The 26,412-nt window shown below is 47.5% G+C and overlaps 1 protein-coding gene across 1 annotated transcript in view; it reads right to left on the reverse strand.

Annotated features, from left to right (window-relative positions):
* The window catches only part of MYH10 (myosin heavy chain 10), an 86,309-nt gene that overhangs the window by 43,735 nt on the left and 16,162 nt on the right, over positions 1 to 26,412 (reverse strand). Inside the window, exons 4-5 of the mRNA XM_059486133.1 lie at positions 14,141 to 14,168; positions 5,109 to 5,211 (exon numbers count right to left, since the gene is read on the reverse strand). Of these exons, the coding sequence (XP_059342116.1) occupies positions 5,109 to 5,211; positions 14,141 to 14,168 (131 nt within the window). The remainder of the gene's footprint in view (positions 1 to 5,108; positions 5,212 to 14,140; positions 14,169 to 26,412) is intronic.

Raw genomic sequence — 26,412 nt, forward strand, 5'->3', positions numbered from 1 at the left:
TCTGTGCCCCAGAAATTGGGATCAGACAGAGCAGGGAATGAGGAGTGTGCCATGGGCAGGGGATGTGCCCAGCACTCTGCCAGCCTGGGCACTGACAGCAGCTGGAGCTCACATCAGCACACTTCACTCAGACCCCACTCTGCTTACACCACCTGTCCTACAAAGGCTGGGGAAATCCTTCATTTCTCAAGGCTTTTGGTTATGCCAGGCCTTTCACACTTGAGATCAAAGTCTTCACTGGTGATTTGCCAAGCTATAAAAGTATTCAGACAAAGCACTTAATCAAAAGAATTTTGTAGCTTCCATTAATCAAATATTTTATTTAGTGCTTTGTTTAATATTTACAAAGTGTTCTGCACTCTCTCAGCAGCACATTACCCAATATACACAAAGTAATGGCTGGAGAGAGGGCAAACCTTTCATTTCAGGGCTCAAAAGTGTTTAAATCCTTTGCAATAAAAGTGGTTAAAATCCTTTGCAATGCTGAGAAACTCATGAGCTGCTCACTATTCCCTCTCTCAAAGCCAGTTAAATATTTCCAAAATTCTCTACTAGCTGTGTGTTCCTTCAAGGTTTCCCACATTATCAGCACAAAGAGCAGAATACACATCAGTTCTCCTACATAACTTGAAAATCATTAAGAAAAACCACTTGCCTGGTGTTTGACGGGTTTGGGAGATTCGGGCTGTTCATTGCAAACAAACAGATGATAAGTTAGCAAGCAGGCATTCCAGCTGCATGTCACATCCCACATTAGCACTGTCAGCACCTTTAACACACTCACTTCACAGAAAGTCACACAGAGAGTTCCACAGACACTGCCCAGATTTCAGAACAGGGTTATTGGCATGTGCCACACGCTGCACCCTGTGTTTATGCAAGGGTTAATGAAGCCCAGGGTGGCACAGGGCCCTTGAGAACCAGGGAGAGGCAGGAGCTGCATTATTTGGGCACTGCTTCCAAAATTAAGCCAGCCTGAGTCCCCTTGTGGCCAGCCTTGTGGCCAGCCCTGGGCACTGTGGGGTGGCTGGGGTCAGAGGGGATCACTTGTCACCGTGATATTCTCTGAAAAATTCCCTTTGCCCAGGATTTTCCCCTGGGAAGCTGAGAGGCCTCACAAAAGAACAAAAACAATAATTATCTGATTGTTTGGGAATGGGGTCTGGAGATCATTTACCAACAGGTGCATCTTTGATTGGTTCCATGTGAATTGTTTTTAATTAATGGCCAATCACCATCAGCTGTGTCAGACTGAGGAGTCAGTCACGAACTTTCATCATTGTTGTTCAGCCTTCTGATGTCTCCTTTCTCTTTCTTTAGTATGGTTTAGTACAGCATTATTTAATATAATATCATAAAATAGCAAATCAGCCTTCTGAGCACATGGAGTCAGATTCTCATCTCTCACCTTGTCCTGGGGACCCTCAAACACCACAATCACTGTCCTGAGCACTCCCATAGGGGTGGAACAGCCCAAGGGGAGCCACACAAAGCAGTCAGGGGGGCTGGATTTGCACCCTACTGCAAATATGTAAAAATGCAAACCCACACTCGAGACAGAACCTTTGCTTCTTTCGTTCAAGCAGCAGCACAACCTTGCACTGGACACTTTGCCAGCAAGAAGGACAGAGGGAACATGAAGGTAACAAAGTAAAATAAAACCCCTTCAAAATTCAAATCTGCACAGCTTCAGCAGAAATTTTCAATTCCATACTCTTTTCCTTGGCTCAGTCTGTGAGTTTAATAATCTTAAGGTTCATATGTGAGAGCCTGAGGCAAAGTATTGTGGAGAAACTCACACAACAAGAGGTTTTTACAGCAGCCAAATGTGCTCCCTCTGTCTGTGACTCTTATTTTATTAGGGCAGGATGGCAGATTTGGACAGAGGTCTGTCAGGCAGCTGGCAGTGGCCTGGCTTGCTCAGGTGAGCAAAGTGAATTTTCAAATTGCCAAGGAGAGAACCAGCTTTCCTGGAACCATGGGGCAGGACAGGAGCACCTCAGGATTCAGAGGAGTTTTGTTTGTTTATATTTACAAATGATGAATTGCACTCCTGGGTGTCCATTCCTGCCCCACCAGAGACAGAACTGAGCACCAGCAGGCACAGCTTGAACTTCTTTGTGTTTAAATGAGGGCAGTTAAACCCACTTGGGAAACCCAGGGGAGCTTTAGCCTGAGTGAGCCTGCCTGAGATCCCGTCCTTCAAAAACTAATTCTGTTCCTTTAGAAATTAATAAAACAAATTAAGCAACTTAGCATTTCAGCTACCAAGGCAAGGCAGCCACTGAAAGCAATCATTAATCTAAAGTACCAGTAATGAGTTATGAAGTCTAAAATAGCAACACGAGGGCTGGGTTTAGTGAAAACAGAGGCAGTTTGGGTAAGAACACTTTAGGGAAAGCTTAAAGCCCCTTTCAGAGCCTAAAATGGGGCTGGGAGGGACTGAGGACAAGGCATGGAGGCACAGGACACAGGGAATGGCTCCAGTGCCAGAGGGCAGGGCTGTATGGGATATTGGGAATAAGGAATTGTGTCCTGTGAAGGTTGAAGGTTGCCCAGAGCAGCTGTGGCTGCCCCTGGATCCCTGGCAGTGCCCAAGGCCAGGCTGGACAGTGGAAGGTGTCCCTGGGACATGGAAAGTGTCCCTGCCATGGCAGGGGTGGCAATGGATAATCTTTAGCATCCCCTCCAACCCAAGCCATTCTGGGATTGTGTGATCTACATTTGATGTAAAGGTTTCTGCTGATGGAGACTGCGCACCCTGCCTTATTTCAGCCCTCAGAGCAGCTCCTGTTCCAGCCCTGTCCAGCAGCTCTCCATCCCCAGCCTCCATTCCCTCTTTTAGGGCTGCTGCAGCCTCGGCTGGCTCTGCCAAACCCCACAGGTGCTGAGGTTCCTCTGCCACCTCTCCCTCCTCCCCACACTTGGAGTGCAGTGCCCAGGACACCACCTTGGGATCACCCAGGAAATGAGATTCCCACACTCCCAACCCAGGAATCCTCACTGAAATTCAGGCTGGAACTCCAGCCCTGTGTCACTGACTCCATCTGCAAGGCCCACGTGCTCAGGGCTGTGCAGGACTCTGTCAGCTCTAAGGAAAGAGGGATTTGGGGACAGAAAAGCCTCCTGGACAAGCAGCTGGATGCCAGCCGTTGAGCAGAGCTCTCACAAAAGCTGAACATCTCCCCTCCACCCTAGCTGGAGGAGGCACCTGCTGAGCCCCAGTGTGCTCTGAGGTGTCACTTTGGGGCTCCTCTGCTTTGTTCTGCTTTTACAGCATTAGGTCAGGCAAATCACAGTTAACCCTTGGCTTGGCATACAAATTGCTTTGTTTAAAAAAATAATCAATGAGGCATTCAAAGAGGCTCAGAAACACACATGTCACTGATAACTACCTGTAACAGGATGGCTACAGACACACTGCAAGCCATGGATTAATTTAACAAGTCTATTTAGCATCTCCTTGTGCACAGGGCAATGCACAGGTTGCACACACTGTGGATCACCACCAGCCCTCTGCAGCTTTCTAATGAATATGCTAACAGGGTAAATTAGGGCTGCTTCTGTAACCCCCATTCTGACCCTTCCTACCTTCCCAGTGGCACTGTGAGGGTTGGACATTCTTTGTTCCCAATATATAAACACAAACTAATGGTTGCACAACAAGGGAGACTAATTTGTATTTTCAAAATGAGTTTGGTGACAAACATTCTGCATTTTTCATGGAGACATGGCAAATCCAGTGTCCACTATGGTACTGCATTGAATAAAGAGCACAATCCAAGACTTTTATTCAGGACACTCCCTGTTCCTTTTGTTCACATCCCAGCTTTCCCCTTTCTTTCTGTGCCTTCACAGGCTCCCTGAGAAGTTGCATCATCCCCAAAATCCCTCAAGATTTTGAAAACTCAGCTTTTGTGGGGATTGGGCAATGCAATCTCACTTTGAAGGGAGGCACATTTTGAAAGGGCAAGAGGCTTCCACAAGTGTCTGAGGTATTCCAAGTTGTCAACAGTGTATTTAGAAATACTTGGTGCAAACCCTGCACAATTCCCTTCTCTCCTAAAGCCTACTGGCAATTTTGCTTCTGTAGAAATGGAAAAAACACTGGGTTTGTCCAGGGCTGCACAGTGGAACAGCCAAGAACATGCACAGCTGCAAACCTCACAGAAAATCACCTGTGCTGGGTGATGTCCCAGTGTCACCAGAGTCACAACATGAGTGGAGGTGACACTCCAAGGGATGCTTCAGTGGGAATGGGGTGTGGGCAAAGGCTGGGCTGACCTCAGAGCTCTTTGCTGTAATTCTGTACACCTCTAACTCTATAATTTCATAAGATAATGCAGTTTGAAGGTTCCAGCCACCACAGACACCAGGATTGCTACTGGAAAACCATTTGTGATTACAACAAGACACTGTTTGAGCAAAGCTCAATTAAAACTTCACTGCAAACATATCCAAATGACCCTAACAATGAATATTCAAACACATTCCTGGATTTTAAAAGCAAAGAATCACTCCAAATTCAGTGAAAATGTTGAAGCCTGGCAGGAAATCTGAAAAAAATTCTATATAAATCAGAGTTGGTTTCAAGCTACCAAAAAAGCCAATATTCTCGGATATAAAAGTATATACTCACTTGTTTATAGTGTAATAAAATCTGAGCTTTTAATTAGATGCTGGCTCCTAGATATAGCAACTCTACAGCAGTTTTTAAGCTGGATGATTTTCCCATCTACAAGTTAATTTCTGAAAGCACAGAAAGCTTGTTCACAAATATTATACCAAAAACTGCATCTAGTGGGAACTAAATTCAGCTAGAATTGCCTGGGTTTATTGAATCTTTTTGGAAAATGGGGTTTATTGCATCAGAAAGCTTTGCTTTTATTTGTATAAAGCCTTTAATTTCACAACAGAAATTAGGCAGCTGACATGGACTAGAAATTTTGATGTAACTGCTCATTTCAGCCACTGCTAAAGAGAAAATAATGGTTGAGACAAAATTGCACAGATTATATTACAGTTCAATAAAAAAGTAATTTCTTCAAATGCAAAGATGGTAATTTGCAAAAAGAGCAATGAAGAAATGAGAAAATACCCCGACTTACAGGAATATTATGGTCCTTTCTTCCTTTATGGGAGGAAGCAACATGAGCAAGGTACTGAATAACCTTCTTGGTGTTCTCAGTCTTCCCAGCACCAGATTCACCTCTGCAAAACAGGGCACACATTTCCTTCAAAATTCACCTTCCACAACAGAATCCTTTGTTTACAATCCCTCACCCATCCCACTGATAGCTCTGGCTGTGCACAGACCAAAACCCAAAAGCAGGGATGCTGCAGGGAACCACAAGGTGTTTGTTTAAAATCCCTCCTCCATCCCAAAGATCTCCTGAGCTTTAAGGTGTTGATACAAGGTGTGACATCAGTTTGATTAAGAGCTTCTGGCTTTGTGCCTGAAGCCCTTTGCTAGCCAAGGTGACATGAAACACTTGTGCCCTGCCTGGATCACTGCAGGCAGAATTTTTCAGGGTGCAGAAACGTTTTTATTTTTAAATCATGAGATATACACACACACTTTTACACTTAGCACCGTTTTAATACTCCAGGGTTTGGTTATGGGAATTGCCACGTTAAGGGAAACACTCAGCACCTTTAGGAGCCAAAAACAGAGTGCAGTAAAACACACCTTAAACAAGAGATTCTTCTCTTTCCAAACTCACTTCAGAGTCTTTGCTAGGTTAAAAATATTATGAAGGCCACGGGCCTACATGAAACCATAAAGAAATTAAGTTATCATTGCAGAGTTCACAGATCAATAAAGATAGCAAATGAACATTTCATTTTTAAGCCAGAGGAGGATTTAAAGCAGACCATGTTTAGACAGAATTTATGGAGAGGTTTACAGGAGATATTCAAGGCAGGAAATGTGACCAGGTTCATGTCCCTGCAATCACAAATGAGGTTACTGCAGCTCTAAAAATGACAGTTTGGGGTTTTTTCCCTAACCTAGGTCTGATCTTCAGACAAACCCAGCCCCAGAGAGATTCAGGGGTGCCTTAGGCAGGGCTCAAGCAGTGCAAGGCAGATTTCCAGGGAGACAGAGACTGCCGTGAGCAGCTCTGAAGTGTGGGAAGCTAAAAAGGGTTTTATGATGGGGATTTGCATGGAAAGAGTGGAAGCACTCCTGCCATTCAACAGTTGTTCAAAAATTAACAGTTTGGAAGCCAGCTCCTTTGTGAGAATGACAAGCACACATTTTCCCTGCCCGCTTATTTCTCCTCTAAGCTACTTAGAATGGAAATGTTCATTTAGCAGGGGAATTCAGGCACATTCTTGTGCAGCCTTTTTCATAGTACACCCCAGTTTTTAGCTAATCTGCATTTGCTTAGGGATTCAGCACCTCCAGAGCTGCACTTGTGGATCAGATAAGAGCTGAGGACCATCCCTGTCCTCACCCTGCACTCAGCAGCTGCAGAGGAGTTGAGAGAGCCCCTGGAACTACAGGAGGGATATTGACACTGGCCCAGATTTTAAAGACTCAAACACTCTCATTGCTCCTCACCTTCCAAAACTCTAAAATCCCAGAAACACTACAGGGAATGGCCCTAAGAGAGGGGAACCTCTGCTGAAGGTTGGTGGGATGGGCATTTCTGCACCCAGAAGCAAGAACCTGCATTCACTGCAACTCATGGGACTCCTCACAGGAATTCCAGGTGAAACAGATGAAAACCCCAGGCAAAAAGGTCCTGCAGATGTGCTGCAGGACAGTGCACAGCCCCAGTGACCCAGCTGTGGCCTCAGCTCCAGAGGTGGAACCCAACCAAGGGTCCCTGGATTACTGATGGCATCTGCTCCTGGCTAAAACCCAACCCAGGGTCCCTGGATTATTGATGGCATCTGCTCCTTGGAAACAGCTCCATCAGTCTGGCTAAAACCATTTGGGTTCCATCCTCCTCACAATCAGAAAATAGCAGAGAATATGAAGATAAGAAAGCTCTGCCCTCCATTCCCCAAAGCTCCAGGGAGACAGGGGAGTTCCCTGCAGACTTGTTGGCTGGGCTGGCTTTGCTCAGTGCCTGGAAAAACCTGGAAGGTGCTACCTGAAAAGCTGGTTGCAAAGGAGATTACTCTGAGAATTGGCTAATGGATAACTGGGTTTCCTTTTTGCCAAGATAGCATCACTGTGAAACCCAGAACCTGGGTGCACTTTGGGACAAATGGACAAGTGGAACAACACCCTCTGACTTAATGAAAAATCCCATTTCCACCCAGCCCAGAGTCCCCACAAATGAGGCAAATGTGAATGCTGATAAGCAGAAAAAAAAGCCCCAAACCATCAGGTGCCAATTCTTGCTTCTCAAGTCTTTATTTCTCATTTCCCTTTCACTGCAGTGTTTACATTAACATAATTCATGACCATGAGCAATAATAAAAGCAGCTTTGCCTGTTTCTGGATGTGTATTAAAAAATGCTAATGCTAAAACCATTCCAGCAGGTAAGAGAAGTAAGAAGCACAGCAAAATATACATTTACATTTTAAAACAATACAATTTGTTCTTATTGTCAGCAGAGCTTGGGAATGCACTATTAGCTGTGCCTGTAAAGCTGGAGAAATAATCTTTTCTGTCAAATCACAAGAAGAAAGTTTATTACATTTTAAAGGAGGAAAATCTCCTGTAACACATGCAGTGCAGAGAAGCTGCTACAATAAATACAGCTCAGATGTCAGCTCTGGAAAAGGGCAGCACAGGGCTGGAGGAGTCAGACAGCACAAGCACAGGAAAGACAGCAGCTTGAAACACATTCCTTGTGTTAAAAACCTTCTAAATCTATCAGAGGGGTATTTTAGAGAGAGTCTTTGTGCAAGAGCTCATTGAAAAGCAGCACCAGAGGATGTTATCATCCCAGTCCTGCTCTCCCTGGAGCTTACAGGAATGCCAAATATTTCCTGCAGCATCATGGCAAATAGCTCTGCTGCCACATACTATGAAAGAATTAGAAGATTTAGGATAAAGTCCTTTGCATTTACAGGAATAATGACATCTGCATACTTTGGTTCTTTCCCAGGAGTGCAAACACACGGATTACAAAAATAAATTAAAATCTTCTACCTCTATCAACCTGCCCAAAAAAGGTAAACTCTGAGTAACACCGCGTACAGTATTTACAGAATGGGGATGGAATCACAAAGCTAAACTTAACTTTTTCTAAACCTTGTTTTAATATGACTCAATCTGTGGCCATAAATTAAACAACTAAAGCCCTGGGCTGAGAAGCAGCCTCACCTCAGCCAGTGGCAGCTCTGCTAAATGATTTCATCTCCTTCATTCCAGGCTGGCAGAATCCCAAACTCAGCTCCAGCCATGGGTCATGCCAAACTGTGCTCCCAAGGAAGCAAACCCTGCTTGGCTCCAGCTGGCAGCAGAAGGTTATTCCATCCTCTAACTGAGGGATCTCTCCCTTGGAAGCCACCTTCAGGGACAGGTCAAACCAAGCCTGCCAGTGGCTGGTGAATTCATGCAGGATCCCATGTCCAAGAGCTCTTCCCTGGAGCAGGAAAGCTCCTGCTTTGAAGCAGCTTCATGCACATTTAAAAGAGGAAAAGTTTAGCCAGCATGAGCACTTGAAAGTTGAACATGGTTTTGAATTCATTGCATGTAAAACTGGAGTGTCATTTTGAGCAAAGCCCAGAACTCTGCAGGCAAATTCATCCCAGCTCCAATTTGCTTAGGAAAATGCAGGCACTGACTCAACCAGCTGCAGCTCTTTCCCTGAGCAGCCTGAGCACAAACCTTGTACAAGAAGCACTTCCACACTGGATGGGCTCTCCCTGGAGAACAGGCAGCTCACAGAGGGGAGGGCTCACAGCAAAGAGCAGGGATGGAGCTGCTCTCCCCCACAGCACCACTCCCAGGGCAGGCATTATCCCAAAAACAGGTCAGTGCCCTTCCTAGGGGTCCGTTCCAGGAGGAAACACCATTTCTGAAGGAAAGAGAAGTGGAACAGCTGCTTTCCTTATGCCAGGCAGGTCTGAAGCACTCACACACCTTGTGACAGTGACAGCACCCAGCATGGCAGGGCCACCACCCCTCCCTGACCTGGGAAATGCCTTGTGGGCTGCAGGGAAATGAGATGAGGTTCAAGCTGCTTGCTGAAGGCCACTGGCCCCTCTCCAGCTGCCTTCCCAGAGAGCCATGAACTCCATCCCACAAGGTGCCACAAGCAGCAGGACACAGGGACACAAAGCCACACACCCAAAGAAAGCCTTGCAGCTCCAAGTGCCATGAGCAGCACAGGACACAGGGACACAAACCCAAAGAAAGCCCTGCAGTCCCAAGGCAGGCTGTGCTTTATCTCCCTGCCTGGGCACAGTCTCCATTCTAACAATTATTCCTGAAGATGTGGAATGTGTTAGCATGGCCAGATTGCAGTTGGAGATCATCTCTGTGATTTAAATTCCTGGAAAACTAACCCAAACAAAATCAGGATTTTATATTTTGGATGGCTGGGTCTCTCAAACTCTTCCTCTGGCCCAGGGATTTCAGTCAAGACAAGCCCTGGGATGAGAAGCTGATGTGGCAGCACTGGGTCCACCTGTGCAGAAGTGGCACCTGGGCAAGGTCCCAGCACACAAGAGCCCACCCAGCTGCTCACAGCTCCCCTGCCATCAACACCTCCTGCCATGGAAGCAGCCACTCACAGAAGGCCCCGAACCACGGAAATATGGAAATATGCACTTAAATTGTTTGGAGGAGAAAGTAACTGCCTCTGTAAGAGCCCCAACAATGGCCTTTTGTCCTGTGACAACAGCAGTTGCAAAGAACAGAGGAGACACTTATTCTCAGGCACAACTGAGCACATCATCTGCCAGTTACAAATTAACAGATATTTACAGACAAGACCTGTAATTAAAGGGTGCCTTAATCACCTGCCTTATTTTCTGCAAGAGGTATAACTGATAGTTTGGAAAAGTATCATTAATTGGCTTTACAGTTTACGTGGCTGCTCTGGAGCTGCTTCCCTTCCCTCCTGGTGCTCCCCATCATCTCCCCAGCACTTGCCATGGGAATGTTCCCAGCTGGAGCCCAGCCAGGGGTTGTATACAGCAATGTTTGGTATTTGCTGCTGCTGGCCTTTAATAAGCAGCCTCTATTCCCTGCACAGCCCATCACTCCCACGGAAGGCAGCTCAGATTAGATAACCTTGTAGGGCTGCAGGCATCTGCTGGACACCTCTTTATCAGGCCAGGCCCAGCCCGGGGAATGCCAGAGCTCTGTGCTAAGAGTCTCCAGAACACACTGGTGTGTTTCAAAGTGCAGTGCAGCACATTTCCAGAGCTCACTTTCTTCAGTGTTTCCCAAATTCCTAATTACCACAACAAAATTTCTTCATCTTGGTCATGAGCCTGGCATGCTCAGTGAGCAGAGAAACACCAAAACTTCACAAAATAGCAGCTGCAGCTTCTCCAAGAGAAAAATAAAATAAAAAATATTATAAAAATCCAACACTCTGAAAAGCTCTTCAGCCCAGCTTCACATCCCACAGAAAGAGGAAAATGTGCAGGAAGGTCTGGGAATGCTACAGTGCTGGCATCACAGCTCTGCACAAACCACTGATGAATGCTGAGTCAACACAGACTGAAAGCCACTGCTTCTAGACACAAATATATCACTTATATATTTGTTACTTATAAGCTAGAAGGAACATGAAATTTCTGGAATTACACATATTTTCCTTTCTTTTCAGCAAACTAAGAATTTACAGAGAGAAGGTCCAAAATAAACTCTCATTTGCAGTCCCACCAAGGGGGAATGATGAGATGGAAGCCGGTTGAGTCCAGCTCCCCAGAAAAGTGCTGGTGGTGAGGGCTGCTCCTTTGCTTCTCATTGCAAAGCTGGATGAACCAAACTCCAGAGCAGAGGAGAGCTCCAGCAGCCTTCCTCACCATCTGTTAGTGGTTAGCAGCCCAAGATTAAACCATCCAACTTCAAAGCTAAAAAGAAATTCTCACCATTGCTGTTTGTTCAGCTCCTCCCATCTCCTCTCCAGCCAGGCAATAATCTGGCTTTCACCCATGGATTGTCCAATGGATTTGGGCGCTGAAGCTGTTCCTGTCTCTAAAAAACCATATTTGGGTTTCTCAGTTGGTGAAAGGCCAAAGGGCACAGCAGAAATCCCATCCCTGCTCCTGAGGAAATCAGGGGGATGCCTTGGAGCAGCAGAGGCTGCTGGATATGGTTCACTGTGAGAAAAGCCCATCCATAATAAGAATTCCATCAAGAAGTTCCTTCTACAACTTTCATCCCTGGCCTCAGCAGCCCCAGCTCACACAAGCAGATGGGGAAGGGGACAAGAACAGAACTGAAGACCAGAGTGTGCAAAGGTTCCCAAGGTAAGTACAAAGGGGTCAGACACTCACTGGGCCAGAACCCAAGGAAGGCACCTGGAAAACTGCAGAGACAAACTGTGAAGAACAAGAACCCAAGGGCTTGTCACAGCCCCAAACCCAGGAATCCCCCCAAAAGCAGCACTCGTGGCTGTCAAGAAGAAAAGGGGATGGATCCAGAGACCTGCTAAAGTGTCCTTCAAATAGCATTGCTGGAGAAGTGACTGCCCCTCCTCTGAAGGCCATGGAAGGTAAAAAACCAGAAAACTTCACCAATAAAGGCAGGGGGGAAAGGGGAAGGTAAAAACCCAGGAAACTTCACCAACAGAGGCAGGGGGGAAAGGGGAAGGTAAAAACCCAGGAAACTTCACCCACAGAGGCAGGGGAGGGAGGTGAAGGTGCAAAGCAGGCAGACCCTCAGCAAGCAGAGGCACAGCTCTGTCCCAGACAATTCCTGCTAGGCAGCTGGAGACAGGGAAATGACAGGCACACCAAACTGTCCACTCAGCTCAGGGCACCACTGACGAGGTGGTTTTTTCCCCATTAGCTACCCTGAACCACTCCTACTGGAGAAATTAGAAATTATTCTGAGGGCTCCCAGCCTCAGTAAACATCAGGGTCAATCAGGTGATGCAGGTCCTGAGACAGCAAGTTTGGGATGAGAAGATGACTCTTTATGAAGTGCCACAGGAGTTTCTGAAAGCACCTCCGGGCTGGTTAGCACTCTGCTTGCACTTTATTTACTGCTGCCTTAGTCCAGGACCTGCAAAACCAGTGCCATGAAGGGGAACACAATTTAAATTTACCTCATCACCAGAAACAGCAATGAAGGGCAGTCCTGGACCCTTTCCCCCTCCTGATCAAACCATGGGATCTCTTCCCAACCAAGGGAGCTCCCCATGGCCCTGTCCCACTCCCAAGGAGGATTTAATCCCCAAAATCCTAGTTTATAATGCAGACCTACAAAAGAACAAGGCTCTCTCAAGAGGTGTGGTGGCGTTCTCCATGTGAGGATATGTGTCCCTCCTCACCCTCATCACCTGAGCTCCAGCTGCTCTGCAAGGCAGAGCCAAGCCCAGATAGAGGGAACCAACTCTGCACAGCAGAGCCAAGCCCAGCCAAGGGGGAACCCAGCACGAGATGCACAAACTCCACACTCTGTACCAGACACAAACAGGGATCAATTGTCCACTCAGTGCAGGTGGATCAAGAGCTCACAGGGACCTTAGAGGGGAGGTAATGACAAAGTTGAAGGCAGGAGAGCTTTGAGGCTTTCCAGTTCGTAAATGATCAGATTGGACATTCACCAAATCCCGCAGCGCTGCCATTCCAGCCCTGTGGGCTTGGCTGACCATGCAAAGGAGAGGAAAGTTCATGGGCAGACACAGAACATGAAGCTACTTCCAAACATTCACCTGGGGCAAGCACACACTGCCAAGGCATCCACAATCACAGGGGAACAAAGCCTTCCTCCTCACCCTGGGATCCCACCCTGCTTTGAGGGCTGCTTTGTGCATTGCACATGGAACAGGCAGCACACAAAACAGGAGTCCTGCTAGGACCAGGAGCCACAGAGCCAGCCAAGCCAGAGTTAACCAGATCAACTTTTATATGAAGCACAGAACTCTTTCTGCTTCTGTGTCCTTAGGCCCTGGGAATCCTGCATCCATGATATCCATGGCTTGCAAGGATCCAGCCTCAGTCTTGTACAGACTCTGGGCGTTGAGGCACCTCTGTGGGGAGCACAAGATGGAGATTTGAATCCCCTATGCCAGGAAGGAACTGAGCCCAGGCCTGCTTGCAGCAGTCAGTGTCCCAGTGCGCTGCTCCAGGCAGCAGGGTCCCCCCAAGCACATCCCCAACACCAGGGCCCCAAGCACTGGAGCTGCCCTGTGCCTCAGACCCTGCATTTGCTGTGTCCACCCTGCACACAGAGCCACAGTGAGGTTTCCAGCCCAGATGAGCCCCCCTAACCCCCAGGCTGCTCCCAGCAGGGACAATGTCCCCCTGCAGCCCAGGCTGGCACAGGGAGTGCTGGCCCAGGGCAGCGCTCTGAGCTGAGCTGTTTCTGTCCAGTGCAGCTGGGGCTGGGCCAGCCTGGCTCCCCGAGCCCAGGGAATCCTTATCTGCCTGCTGACACTCCCTGCAGCAGCACAGGAAGCTGCAGGAACACACAGTCCATGGGGGAGAGGGCAGGAAGCTGGCTCACCCCTGCCAGCTGCACTCTGAGCACTGAGAGCCTCAAACCCCCCTTGTGCTCTGCCTTCCCAAGCAGGGAAACCTCTGCTACAGGCACAGCTTTGCTCAGGTGAAAGGCAGCCCTGGTGTCCCCCTCCTCAGAGATCCCTTGGAGGCACACCCAGAGCTGAGCTGCTGCTCAGGGTCCCCAGACCCACTTCTGGGTCTTGTCTTCCCCAGGCCTTTCCCCCTGAGCAGTTACTGCACAGCAGTGCAGAGATGAACTCCTTAAAGCTTCTGGGTTGGATGCAGAGCTCCTCACTGACATTTTAAAGTCACATTTCTTAAGCAGAACATGCCTAGGAAACTCAATAATGTGAATTACAGTACTAAAAGGCTATATCCCCATATTAAACATCACTGACTATATCCCCATATTAAATATCACTACATGCTACATCTTTTCCCACTGCCTGTCAAGACTGAGGACCAAGCTTTGCCTCCCACAGCTGCATCAAAGCCCCTCTCACAACACAGATTCCCCAAAGTGCCAAATGAAAAATGATCACTCACGTGCAGAGAATGGATTGGTCCTCACGGTCTGCAAAACAAGAACAAACATGGTTATAGGGCTTTGCTTACGCTGCTCTGTGATCTGCAAAACAGCTCCTTTTAATTGAGTATTTCTAACATTCATCTTTTCAGTTTAACAATTCGAAGGACACTCTGAAGCAATTTTAATAATGTCCCCCATTTCCCATGCACACACCCCCCAAACAACAGCTTGGAAGTTCCTCAAAGTCCTGACATTTCAGATAATGAAATCAAAATTCTGGTTAAATTTAATAATCTTCCACAGCAAGGCTTTCAACTATATTTTCAGATAAAGTGGCCCTAACACTTCTCATTCTGAATGCAGTAAGAATATAAACCCTTACACGAGCAGAAAAGCAGTTTCAAGCACACAACACTGACAAGCACACACTTGGAAAGAGCACTGCCATCTCCAGCAAACAAGTGCTTTCCTCCCCAGCATTTTGTTCTCTTTTTTAAATAAACATGCAGGCCCGAAGAGCTCCCACAATTCAGCTTATTCATGAAAGCCTTGTCTAAAGGACACCCAGGGAAAGCAAAATGCTGCAGCACTTGCTCAGCACTTTGTGCTGCACTCACAACCTTTGGGAAGAACTCCTGAAGGTCAGGTGCAGCCTGCAAGGGCTATTTCACCATGCCAAGAGCTTCACAGAGTGTATTTCAGTACCATATTAAAAATTCTATCATCAGAACACGGGAATATACCTGCACCAAGAGAACATTTCAGCTGAAGCCTTTCAGAGCAGGCAGGTGCCAGCACAGGCTGAGCCACAGATGCCACCCCTGGCAAGTTCCAGACTACATTAACACCAAGGATGACAAAAAATGGAGATGCTCTCTGGCTGAAAAATGTTAAAAACATGTAGTCAGCTGTACTTGGGGCCTGCTGTTCAAATGTACCAAGGATCAGGAGTGCTGGGCTGGGCTCTGTGCAGAGCAGCTGCACTGGCTGTGCCTCACCAGGCAAACCCTGCAGCCCATGGCTGTGTCCTGTAGGCAGATCGATCTCCAAAAATCCCTCCTAAGGGTAACACACAGCAGAATTAGTGCAGGAGAACTGGAGAATATTAGTTCAGATCGTTAAAAGTGGGGGAGAAAAATTCCAAGTGTTGGAGACCCTCCTGACAAGGCTGCCGGGATGCTCCTGGATCATTCCCTACAGCTGCAAGACCAAAACAAGGAATGGGAAGCCTGGTACTGCAGGAAATGCAAGATGAGAGGGGGCAAAAGCAGTGGGAGTATGACAAGAGAAACATTAGTAAAACATTTATTTATGTTCTTTTAGGTTTGATATCAGGCAGCAGGTCCTGCAAGATGTGTCCAAAGTAAGATTTTGGTGGGAGAAGCAGGGCCAGGGCAGGGCTCAGGGGCAGCTGAGGGTCCTGCAGAGCCAGGGGTGCAGCTCTGAGCCTGGGCTGCTCCCAGGGCAGTGGCTCTGCAGCAGCTCTGGCCAGCACAGGCTCGAGGTGACCAGGATAGCACAGAACATTTGTTCTTGCAGGAGAAACAGCTGAATGAAAGCCAGGCTGGGACTGTGAGTAGAGCTGAAAGTTAGAACTTCTTAGCTTTAGTATTTACTGAGGCATTTCTGTAAAGTGACAAGTTGATTTTACCTTTTCTTACTTCCCAGAAATAACTTCACGCTAATTTTGGCACTGTAGCTGGGCCATTACCTCAAAAAGCACAGCCTCCTCTAAACCAGACCTCTTCGGTTTAGCACTTCAAAAAACACAGCTTTGCCTTGAAGTTTAATTTATTTAAAGACAGTGTGAGTTTGTCAATGCTTTGTATTGTGACTTTTGTTATCTGTGCATTTGCCATGCAGTCCTACTGTGCCACAATACACACTATAAGTGACTTTTCTTACCTATTTAAATTTAAAGAAAATCTACAAGTCCAGAAAGTTGTATTTATTTGCCACTACCAGAAGCCCCAGCAAGTGCAGCCACGCTCTTCAACTTTCTCTGTCCAGGAGCCTAAACTGCCACAACCCTTACAAAGTCAATTATCTGCATTTCCTGGGTTCCAACAAGGCGCTCTCTGACAAATGACCAAGGTGGAAGGGTTATGTATGGTTTCTTTAGCTCCTTCTCCCCCAGATAACAGCATGTGCCTGCAGCCCTGATTTCAGAGCAGGTGCTGCCTCTCCCCAGCCTGTCTGCAGGGCAGCACAGGAGCTCTGTCCCAGAACAGTTCCCAGGCACACAGACACCCAGCCTCTCTCTGCCTGGCTGTGCTCCAGTCACCCTGCACTACACTGATATTTAAAGTATTGCAGATGCCCAGATCCCCCTCACCAACTGACTGGGGATGAATGGGAGAAGGCATTTAGAGCTTCCCTGGGTGAAGTGCCCAGCCAGAAAAGCATTTTTGGAATTATCACTCATTCACAGACCTGGGAAAACAATTCCACAGGTGCCTTACCTGCTTTGGGCTTGAACCTGTCTCGGATTGCAATTTTTATCAAACAGTGACTTTTATACAGACACTGACTGTCGCACAATCTCTTCTTTAATGAAACAAGTGCGCCCCGTGAAAACAGTTAAATCTGCTTTCCCAGCTCAGGCTGGCGGGAAAGCAATAGGCTAGCACACAGCATGCAGAGGAAAATGGTTCTGATTTGCAGGTTGTTATTGGTCCTTCCTCAAACCCAAGCACAAAATTCCTGTGGATCATTCACTCTGGCACAGCCTTTCCTTTCCCTGTCCAGAGCAGTGATCAAATGCCACCCCCATTGCTGGAGCTGACATTTAAAAATTCCTGCTTTTTTGGGAGGTGGAGGAGGCAAGTTCTTTGGCATTTCTCAAACAGGAGAAATCAAAATCCTTGGCTTTCTAAAAGGAGCCCTGTGCAAGGAGCAGAGGGCTCTGTTTATTTGTTTATTTGTAGGTGGTGTTTCATGCTCAGGTGCCACGCAGCCCAGCCCAGGAGAAGCTCCTGGCTCCTGTTTGTTGTGGAAGCAGCTCCAAGGAGCTGCTGTGTGTGTGCCCTGTGCTCTAGGTGAACAGGCTCAGATATCAATCTAGCCAAGGTTATTTAAAAATTGCATTCCTGACAAGTTCTGTGAAAACAGGGCAGTGCCTGGTGGACAAGGACCTTCCCAGCAGCACAGATTTGTTGCTGCCAGAGCTCTCCCAGCACTGCTCCATGAATGCCACATGACACGGAGAGCACACAGGTGTCCCCAACCTGCCACTCCTCAAGTCCAATTATTTTATTTTTCCAACTTTCCTGCTGGGTTGATAAACATGGGAAGAGATCTGGTTACAGAGATGAAGCATGCCTTTATAATTTGTGTTTGCCTTTAAAATGTTGCCTGGTTACTCCCTAAACTATCATCAAACACTTAGCACTGTGACAGTGACTCCCAACAAACACCTCTGCCCAGAGCCAGCAGCAAGAGTGACAGGCACAAGTTGGTGTGTTGGACACCCACCAGGCCAAATGTGCCCTGGCACACTCCTGGGCACCACGAGAGTTATTCTGCATTGTTATCTCTGGTTATTCTGCATTTCAGCTCCATGGGTAGCTCACCCTTCTCAGTGCAGCTCTGCAGCTTCCCAAAGCCAGGGCAGGAATAAATGAGCAGGAATAAATAAATAAAGCCAGTTTGCAGGAATAAATGAGCACTGTGCCCCCAGTGACCCATCCAACACTCCAGGGAGCTCTGCAGGCAGCAGGACACTTGCTAATAACACAAAATTGATATTTTGAGTTTTAACACCAAAATTCCAGCAAGTTACAAGTGTTTAAAGTTTTAAAGAAGCTGAAGCCAAGGCACCTGACGTGACACACTCAGCAGTGTCACTGTCACCCTCCCTGGCAGGGCTCAGGTGACTGAAGGATGGAAACACCACAGGTATCTCCTAGAAAGTGCAGTGATCTTGCTCACCTATCCTTCCAGCAGCTGAAAGGAACTCTGGAACGGCAAAATTCTCAAGGACACTTCAGGAGAAGCCATCTCTCTTGGTGCACCTTCAGACTACATTTATTTTCTTTCTTCTTGCCTTGTCATCACCAGCTCATTCATATATTGGTTTTACATCCAACCCTTATTGCTTTGAAACTGTGAAGCGATGAACTCCCAGAAACTATTATTATTTCTCCTAAAAGGTGTAACATTAATTTATACCAAATTCAGATGCAGCCTACTCCTCATGGGTATCCAGTGGTTTAAAGTCCTAGAAAAATAATATTTATCAAATAATATTTATCAGCTTTGCTCCATCAGTGCTCGGACACTTTTCCCTCAGAGCACTGAAACTGCTCAGCCATCACTCCGTGGGCAATTCCATCAACCCTGTCCCAAAGGCCACTCCACAGGGCTGCCCTCAATCACCCAGCAGTTCCAGCCCTGTGCTCACCTGGTGTCCCCACACAGCCTGACACAGCACAGGCACAGCCAGAGCCTCCTGCCCTTCCCCTGCTGCCTGAGAGCTGCAGCTCCTGCTGCCACACACCCTTAACAACCAGCATCTCCCTCGTGCCCCTGCTGCAGGGCATCTCCAGGGCTGCGTCAGTCAAACGCCTCCTCACTGTGGGGTGGAGCACGGATGGAAACACTCCAGGTGTCTCTGCTATTTGGGAAGGTAAAAAAACAACAGCTTTTTTTCAAAAGGGGGGGAAAAAGGCTTTTCCTGGGGTGGGCTGAGTGGCACCTGAGCATGAGACACCACCTACAAATAAAGAAACAGAGCCCTCTGCTCCCTTCACGGGGCTCCTTTTAGAAAGCCAAGGATTTTGATTTCTCCTGTTTGAGAAATGCCAAAGAACTTGCCTCCTCCACCTCCCAAAAAAGCAGGAATTTTTAAATGTCAGCTCCAGCAATGGGGGTGGCATTTGATCACTGCTCTGGACAGGGAAAGGAAAGGCTGTGCCAGAGTGAATGATCTACCAGAATTTGTGCTTGGGTTTGAGGAAGGACCAATAACAACCTGCAAATCAGAACCATTTTCCTCTGCATGCTGTCTGTCCTGCTGGCTGGATGTGGTTCTGTCCCTTCCTGAGATAAATCACAGAGCCACGCTCCAGGTCTGGGCTGGCTGAGCACATGGGGTTAATAATTAGCAGGATACATAGCAGAGGTCACCCAAAGCCCAGTCCTGGCTCACCCTGCCCTTGTTCCAGTGACCCACACACAGGGATTGTGTGCCTGTCCCAGCACACGAGGCGGCCACACTGGTTATTCCCTCACCCAGCACTGCCCCAACCTGGGGGGACTGGCCCAGCTGGGAACTGAGACTGGTTTAGAAATCACAAATCACGAGAGAGGTATTTGCAACATTAGCCCGAAATTCCCCAAATTCCTGAGGAGAAAAGTGTGCCGTGCTCAGCCTGGCAGCCAGGGCTGAGTCAGCAGAGAGGACAAAGCAAACAGGACTCTGTCCTGCCCAATGCAGCATTCCCCACCACAGCAGCCACAACTGGCACTTGGTTTGACTTTTTAGCCCTAATTAAGTTGGAAGAACCTCAAATATGGTTTAGTTTTCACTGTCAGTCACTCCCTTTATTAAGGACCATTAATGAATCTTTAGGAGAATTAATTCAGAAATTGCAGCATAGCTGCTGTGTTTGTGAACAGCAGTTCATGGGTAACGTGCTGCTCACCCAACAAATCCCAGCAGCTCTGGGGAGAGTGATCTGCTGTGATTCAGGAGATGAGCAGAGCACACAGGGCAGCCGCAGTCTGGAGAGAACCAGGGGAGCTCCATGGGCTGGGTGAGGGCTCCTGATGCCCACAGTGCCCAGCTCAGTGCCCTGGGGCTCACAGGGGTTTCAGCAGCTCAGCTGAAGGGCAGAGACAATCCAGAAGGGAAAAGCGCCCTGGCCAGAGCTGCCAGGACTTGCTCTGACACCCACAGAGCCATGGGCACGCAGGGGAGCAGATCTCTGCCTTCCTCCAGCCCTTCATTCACACAAGGAGCCCTCCCAGGAGAAATGAAAACCACACAGGCCATCCCCACACTTACATTTCAGCCCTTATTTGCATTCTGTTTAGCACTAACCCAAGATTAGTAGGAGCTGGCAAGCCACAGGCTGGACAGGGTTTATTTGGACTGCAGAGCCTCAGCACAGCAGTGGTTTCCATTCTCCATCAGCCCTGCTTAAGTTGTTCTACTTCCCATGTGGAATAATTCTGTTTAGACAAAGATTACACTGTCCACTGAGAGAATGACTCAAGGAGGCCCTTTAGCTTTAAGATCTGCCATGTAAGCTCACTCATTTAACTTCTGCTCTTCTCCTTTCCAAACAAACAACCAAGCACTGACCACTCAACAAAGGGGACTGGCAACTCTCACTGCAGTGACCTCCTTCCCAAGCTGCTTCATCCTGCCTCATCTGCACTGAAGAGACAGCAATGTGACAGCAGGGCCACTGCAGGGCCATGCCTTGGTCTGTGCCCTGAGTGTCCAGCCACAGCCTGGAGAGACAGCAATGTGACAGCAGGGCCACTGCAGGGCATGGTTTAGTGCTATGTCCAGCCACACACAGGGCACAGATCACCCCCCAGGGCAAGGCCAGGCACAGATACTCATGGCAGCCACCAAATCCTCCTGCCATGGACACTCATGGCAGCCACCAAATCCTCCTCCAGTTTCCTGATCCATGTGTTCCTGTTCACGTACTCCTGATCCATGCACTCCTGTCCATGTGTTCCTGTTCACATACTCCTGATCCATGCACTCCTGTGCATGTGTTCCTGCAGTTTCCTGATCCATGCACTCCTGTCCATGTGTTCCTGCAGTTTCCTGATCCATGCACTCCTGTCCATGTGTTCCTCACCCAGGCTTTAAGCCCCCACTACATCCTGAGGCACAGAGTTTAGCTCTGCTGTTAAAAAATTTGCTTCTTTTTGCTGTTTTGGACACATTATCTGCAAATTTCAAGTAATGATTGTTCCTGCATAGGAAGAGAAGGATGGAGAGGCTCCCCATTCCCTCTGCCTGTGCCACTTCAGAGTCAGACTCCTGTTACATCTGACCTGAATGGTCATTTCCTTACTGGAGTTTTATTCATTCTGGTTGTTCTTTCAATGTCTCCTGTTCCATCTCCTCTCTGCTCAAAGCAGGGCTGTACAAAGTGCACATTTAAAAGGAACTTTAGAGATCCTCCAGCTCCACCCCTGCCATGGCAGGGACACCTTCCACTGTCCCAGGCTGCTCCAGCCCTGTCCAGCCTGGCCTTGGGCACTGCCAGCCCCAGCTGCTCTGGGCACCCTGTGCCAGGGCCTCCCCACCCTCCCAGGGAACAATTCCTTCCTAATCTCTAATTTAAACTTCTGCTTTGGCAGTTTACACCCATTCCCCTATGTGCTGTCACGCCATCCCTGGTCCCTCTCCAGCTCTCCTGGAGCCCCTTGAGGCACTGGAAGGGGCTCTGAGGTCTCCCCAGGGCTTTTTCTTCTCCAGGCTGAATAACTCCAGTCCTCAGAGCATCAACCTGGAGCCTCCCCTGGCCTGGCTCCAGCAGCTCCAGGTCCTGTCTGAGCTGGAGGCAGCTCTGCATGTGGGCTCTCACCTGTGTTTGTGCTTGGCATTCTAAGTCTATGTATTCTAAAAGTATTACATTATTATAGATTGATTGTATGTATTATGAAAAGACTGTATGTATTAGAAAGAAAATGTGTCCAGTCTATGGCAAAAATGTTTCTTAGATGGATCCCTTTCCCACTCACTCCTCACACTCTCTACCTGATTTACAGCCCCTGCTGCTTTTAGATGTCCCCAGACCCCTCATCCCTTCAGCTCCTGCTCAAGCAGCAGCAGCTCCAGCATTACCAAGGGAATTCATCTTTCCCAAGATGCTCATGCACAAAAAGCACAAACAGAGGAATGCAGGTTCCAGGGTCTGCAGCAGCAACTCCCAAACCATAAAAAGCACAAAACAATGGGAAGGATTGACCAATCTTTAACCACTTCTCATATGAAGGCCTTTCCTCACACTGCTTACAGCCCCCTTTGCTTAGGATTGTTATCAAACTCCTTTTGCAAAGCTCATCATGAGCACAGGGGTCTCCAGATTCTGAGCAGGACCCTCAGAGATGGCTCCAGCAGCTCTCATCTGGCTGCTCTGCTGCCAAATGTTTTTGTGCAGCACAGTCCATCAGCTATACCATCTCTGAGATCAAGGATTTAGTTCTTGCAAATTTTCTATTTTCAGTATTTTCCATTTACTAACCCTTCAGAGAATGATTTCCTGCTATTTTCCCCCAATTTTCTGCAAGAACTTCCCTGAGCAACTTCACAGCAGATACACATAAAGAGGTAGACATCTATTTTTTCCTGCTTTTTCTTCTGCATTTTCCTTCTCCACACCATCTGATGGCTTTGAAAAAGCCCTAGAACAGGATGAATTTGAATGGCCCAAGGTGACCAGAAAGCCATGAGCTTTTATTCACCTTCTTCTCTAAAACAGATGCACAACACCTTGCAACCCTGAGTCCTTGAGGAAGGCTCCAAAGCCTGCCAGGAACACCTGAGAGCATCAATCCTGGACAAGTGAGAGGAGGCTGGAGATGCACCAAGACAGAAATTGGCAATTGTGCTGCTGGGATCCAGGACAAGGAGCAGGACAAGGAGCAGGACAGTCCCCACCTCTGGGGTCCCAGACAAGGAGCAGGACAGAGCAGCCCTCACCTCTCCCCACTGGCCAAGGGATAAACCCTGCTCTGCTGCTCCCTTGCCAAAAACCAACAAATTTAAAAGGAAGGGGAGGAAAAAGGAGCTGCAGCAAGTGCTGGCAGTGGCAGTATAGCTGCACTCCCAGTTCAGCAGCCCAGGAATGCAGCAGTTCTGACAAACCCCAGCTTTGTGCCCAGCACAGCTCTCATGCTGCTGCCGAGATTAGAGCACATTGGAGGTTTTGTTACATCAAGGCATTGCTGCTTGTGCCTGTCATCCCAGGCTTGGGCCAAGCAGGAGCAAATTAGCCATTTCACAACTACCTAGAAATAAAAGGAGTTTAATTTAAAGGAAAGCTTCGGTGCAGGAGCAGGTGCTGACTGAGTGATCACACAAAATGATTCATCTCATGAATGATCTCCCAAGTTGGGAGCACTTAGCCTTGAATTCCTGTCTGTAGGCACAGTCACAATTCAATTATAAGGCCAGCTTGCACAGCAAGTCTTAAAATTAAAGTAATCTCTGCTTGCTCAGAATATCAACCAAAAAAGCCCATGGAAGTGGCTCATCTACTGCAGCACTGCACCTCGGGAGGGGGAAGAAAACCCAGGCACCAAGGAAACTAAAAATTCCTTATGTAACAATTGTCACCCTTGTGACATTTGTAAATACAACAAAGTTACTGAAATTACATAAAAAAGATGTCAACTTCCAAGCAATTAAGCCTTCAGAGAGAGCTGTGCACTTAAAGTGTCATCATGGCTAATTAAGTGCCCAACCTTGAGCTGAACAATAAACAGGGACCCAGTCACATTTTGACACAGAGAAGGACAAAGGTCAGCAGAGCACTAAAACTTTTCCAACAATAACAAAAAAAGTTTAAAATGCAGTTTCTAGAACTAGATTGTGTAAGCTCAGTAGGTACCTGCTGCCATTCACAGCTGGCCAAGCAAGGTGCAGTAATTTCAATCCTGACAACTCCCAGCCCCTGAATCCCACAGGTTTAATACCAACCAGAACACAAAGGTGAGGGGAAGGAGATGAAATATTGCAAAACAAGTTCAGCTGACAGAAGTATTTATCATTCTACTTCAAATTCAAAAATAATGAGGCAGGAGACTTCCAGCATGATGGATTTCAGTTTTTTCTACTGTGTTTCCTGCTTCAGGAATCTCCCTGCACTCAGCCATGCACACACTGCATGTGACACTCCTGGAGGTGTACAAGCAATCTGGATGTTAATGGTGTCATCACCTGAGCATTTATATTCCACACCTGCCTGAGTGGACCAAGTGAAAGCCCAGAATTCTCAATGTAACCATAAAGGGACCTATAAATCCTTCACGTGACATTTACCAAGCAGCCAGTTCTGCTGGGATCATCATCCTGCACTCTGTAACTCCTTAAAAGGCCTTGGGGACCCTTTTGGGAAGTCAAGATGTAATGAAAACACCAAGAACATTAATGGCACATTTATCAGGTTCCATCTGCTCCTCACAACCGAGAACACCAACCATCACTTCCAACTTTTCCAGTCTCAGAGCAATTTTTCCCCCTTTCATTTTTATTTAATAGATTTAATAGACCTTTAAAAGAAAAAAATTGTCTTATTTTACTTTCAATTCTTGTCTTCCGTAGCTGGGGGTGGCTATGTCCCCAAGGGAGGACTTAAATCAAGATTCACTACAAATATAGCTCAAGAAGATGTTTTCAAGGCAGAAGCACTGCACCTGTAGGCAGTTCTGGCTCCTCCAACACCAAGTGTTCCCTTCCCCTCTGAGGCTGTTTCCGATAAACCTTCTCTGCAACAGGATTAAAGGCAGGCCTAAAATATCAGTGCTAATTTGGTGCTCATCAAGATGTCCTCAGGGAAACAGGATAAAAAGGAGACTAAGCATAATTATACAAGAGTAATATTGACAGGCAAGCTGGGCTTTAGCAGCAAAAAGTCAACAAGTTTTCCTCAATATTTCCTCTGAAGCACTTGTATGTCACTGAATAAACAGGCACAATAAAACAAAGCCACACTTCCTCCAGAAATCCAGTGGGAAAACTGGAAGGGAAGAGGGAAAAGAGAAAGTCAGCTGTGGAAAAAGCACTAGAGGAAAATTTGTGAGTGCTGCTTTTGCACAATCAAATCTCCCTTGCAGGTAAAGTATTGTCACAGCCCTATCAGCCCTAGAAAGTTCATTTTTTCTCAAAGAAAATCCTGCTCTGTGGCAAATTTTCATGGCCCATAATTTTGGGCAGGACTGAAGAACACTAGCAAGGCTTGCAAATTGTATAACCAAGCAGAATTAAGGTCAACATTGTCCCAGGGATTAGGACAGCAATTCCTTATGATCATGTCAGCAATGCTGCGTGGGGCCAGCCCAGCCCTACCCCAGTGCTGGGCTCTGCTCCAGCCCATCACCCCTGGCCATGGGTACTCCCTGCTTCACCTCCTCCCCCTCAGGGAAATGAAGGGAAGGTGCAGCAGAAATCCACTAAACCACCTGTGAAGTAACACCCTACCACCACAGCACTTTGAAAAATAATTACTGGGGGAAAGAGAGGGGAAATCCAGTCTGGAAAGCTGAACTGGAGGTTACTATCTGCTGCGGTCAGGCACTGGGTAATGAGGCTTTTCCTGAAGAGAAACCCTGACTGGCATAACTAGAATGCAGCCCAGGCCCTGCCTGTCTCCAACAAGAGCTCCTTCAACTCAATCTCTAATGCAATTGCTGCTGCAAGGGCAGCACTCAGCACACCCTGCACTGCCCGAGTTTGCTTTTTCCCTGCAGAACCTGCCCCAAATCCCTGCTCAGCTGCAACACTCAGCCATGGAGAGCAACCCTGCACCTCCCAGAAATCCTTTTGTGTGCCTGGGGAGTCCATCCCCTCCAAACTGGGCTCTCAGATCTATTCTGTGTGTCAGACTCTTCCCCCAGCCCCTGCCCTCTGTCTTTGGCAAGCACTGCCCCACATTTCCAGCCATTCCTCGCTCCCTAGAGGGCACAGGCAGGGCTGGCCTGGGCAGCCAGGGGGGCAGGAGGTGCCCCCAAATAGGAAATTATTCAGGGGGCGAAGGACAGAGCAGGGGTTGATGGCTGGCAGGCAGCAATGCTTCCACACACACTCTTCCACCACAGCACACATGGAGAACTGCAGGGATTCCTTTGTATCCCCAGCTCAGGAAAAATCAGAGTGCTCCAGCCATGTTCAACACAAGGAATAACTATGGAGGTGCACATACACCAGTTCTGCTGACCAGAAAACCCTTTGCTTTCATAATCTAAATGAAAATCTCCATTTTCTTATTTAAACACACAAAACCTCAGCAAAGCAGAAGCTGGAAGCTGAGCTGTGAGTCTCCATGCTCTGAATTAGAGGCATGAAAGCACTGAGAGCCTGAGTAACACTTTAGTCACTGTGCCCAACTCTCAGCACAGTAAAATTGTGGTTTCAGGAATCAGCTTGCTCAGAGTCACAGCTCAGGTCCAGGTATCCTGTTAATCACAGTAAACAGCTCACAAACACCTGGAAATGAGTAGTTTGTGATTAGCTGCAAGGAAAATAAACATGATTATACTGCACAAAATACCACTGAACAGGCCAGGAAAATCCAGCCAACCACTTTCATTAATCTAG

Source organism: Ammospiza nelsoni, chromosome 19 (genome assembly GCF_027579445.1).
Source record: "Ammospiza nelsoni isolate bAmmNel1 chromosome 19, bAmmNel1.pri, whole genome shotgun sequence".
In the NCBI taxonomy this organism is placed as follows: Eukaryota; Metazoa; Chordata; class Aves; order Passeriformes; family Passerellidae; genus Ammospiza; species Ammospiza nelsoni.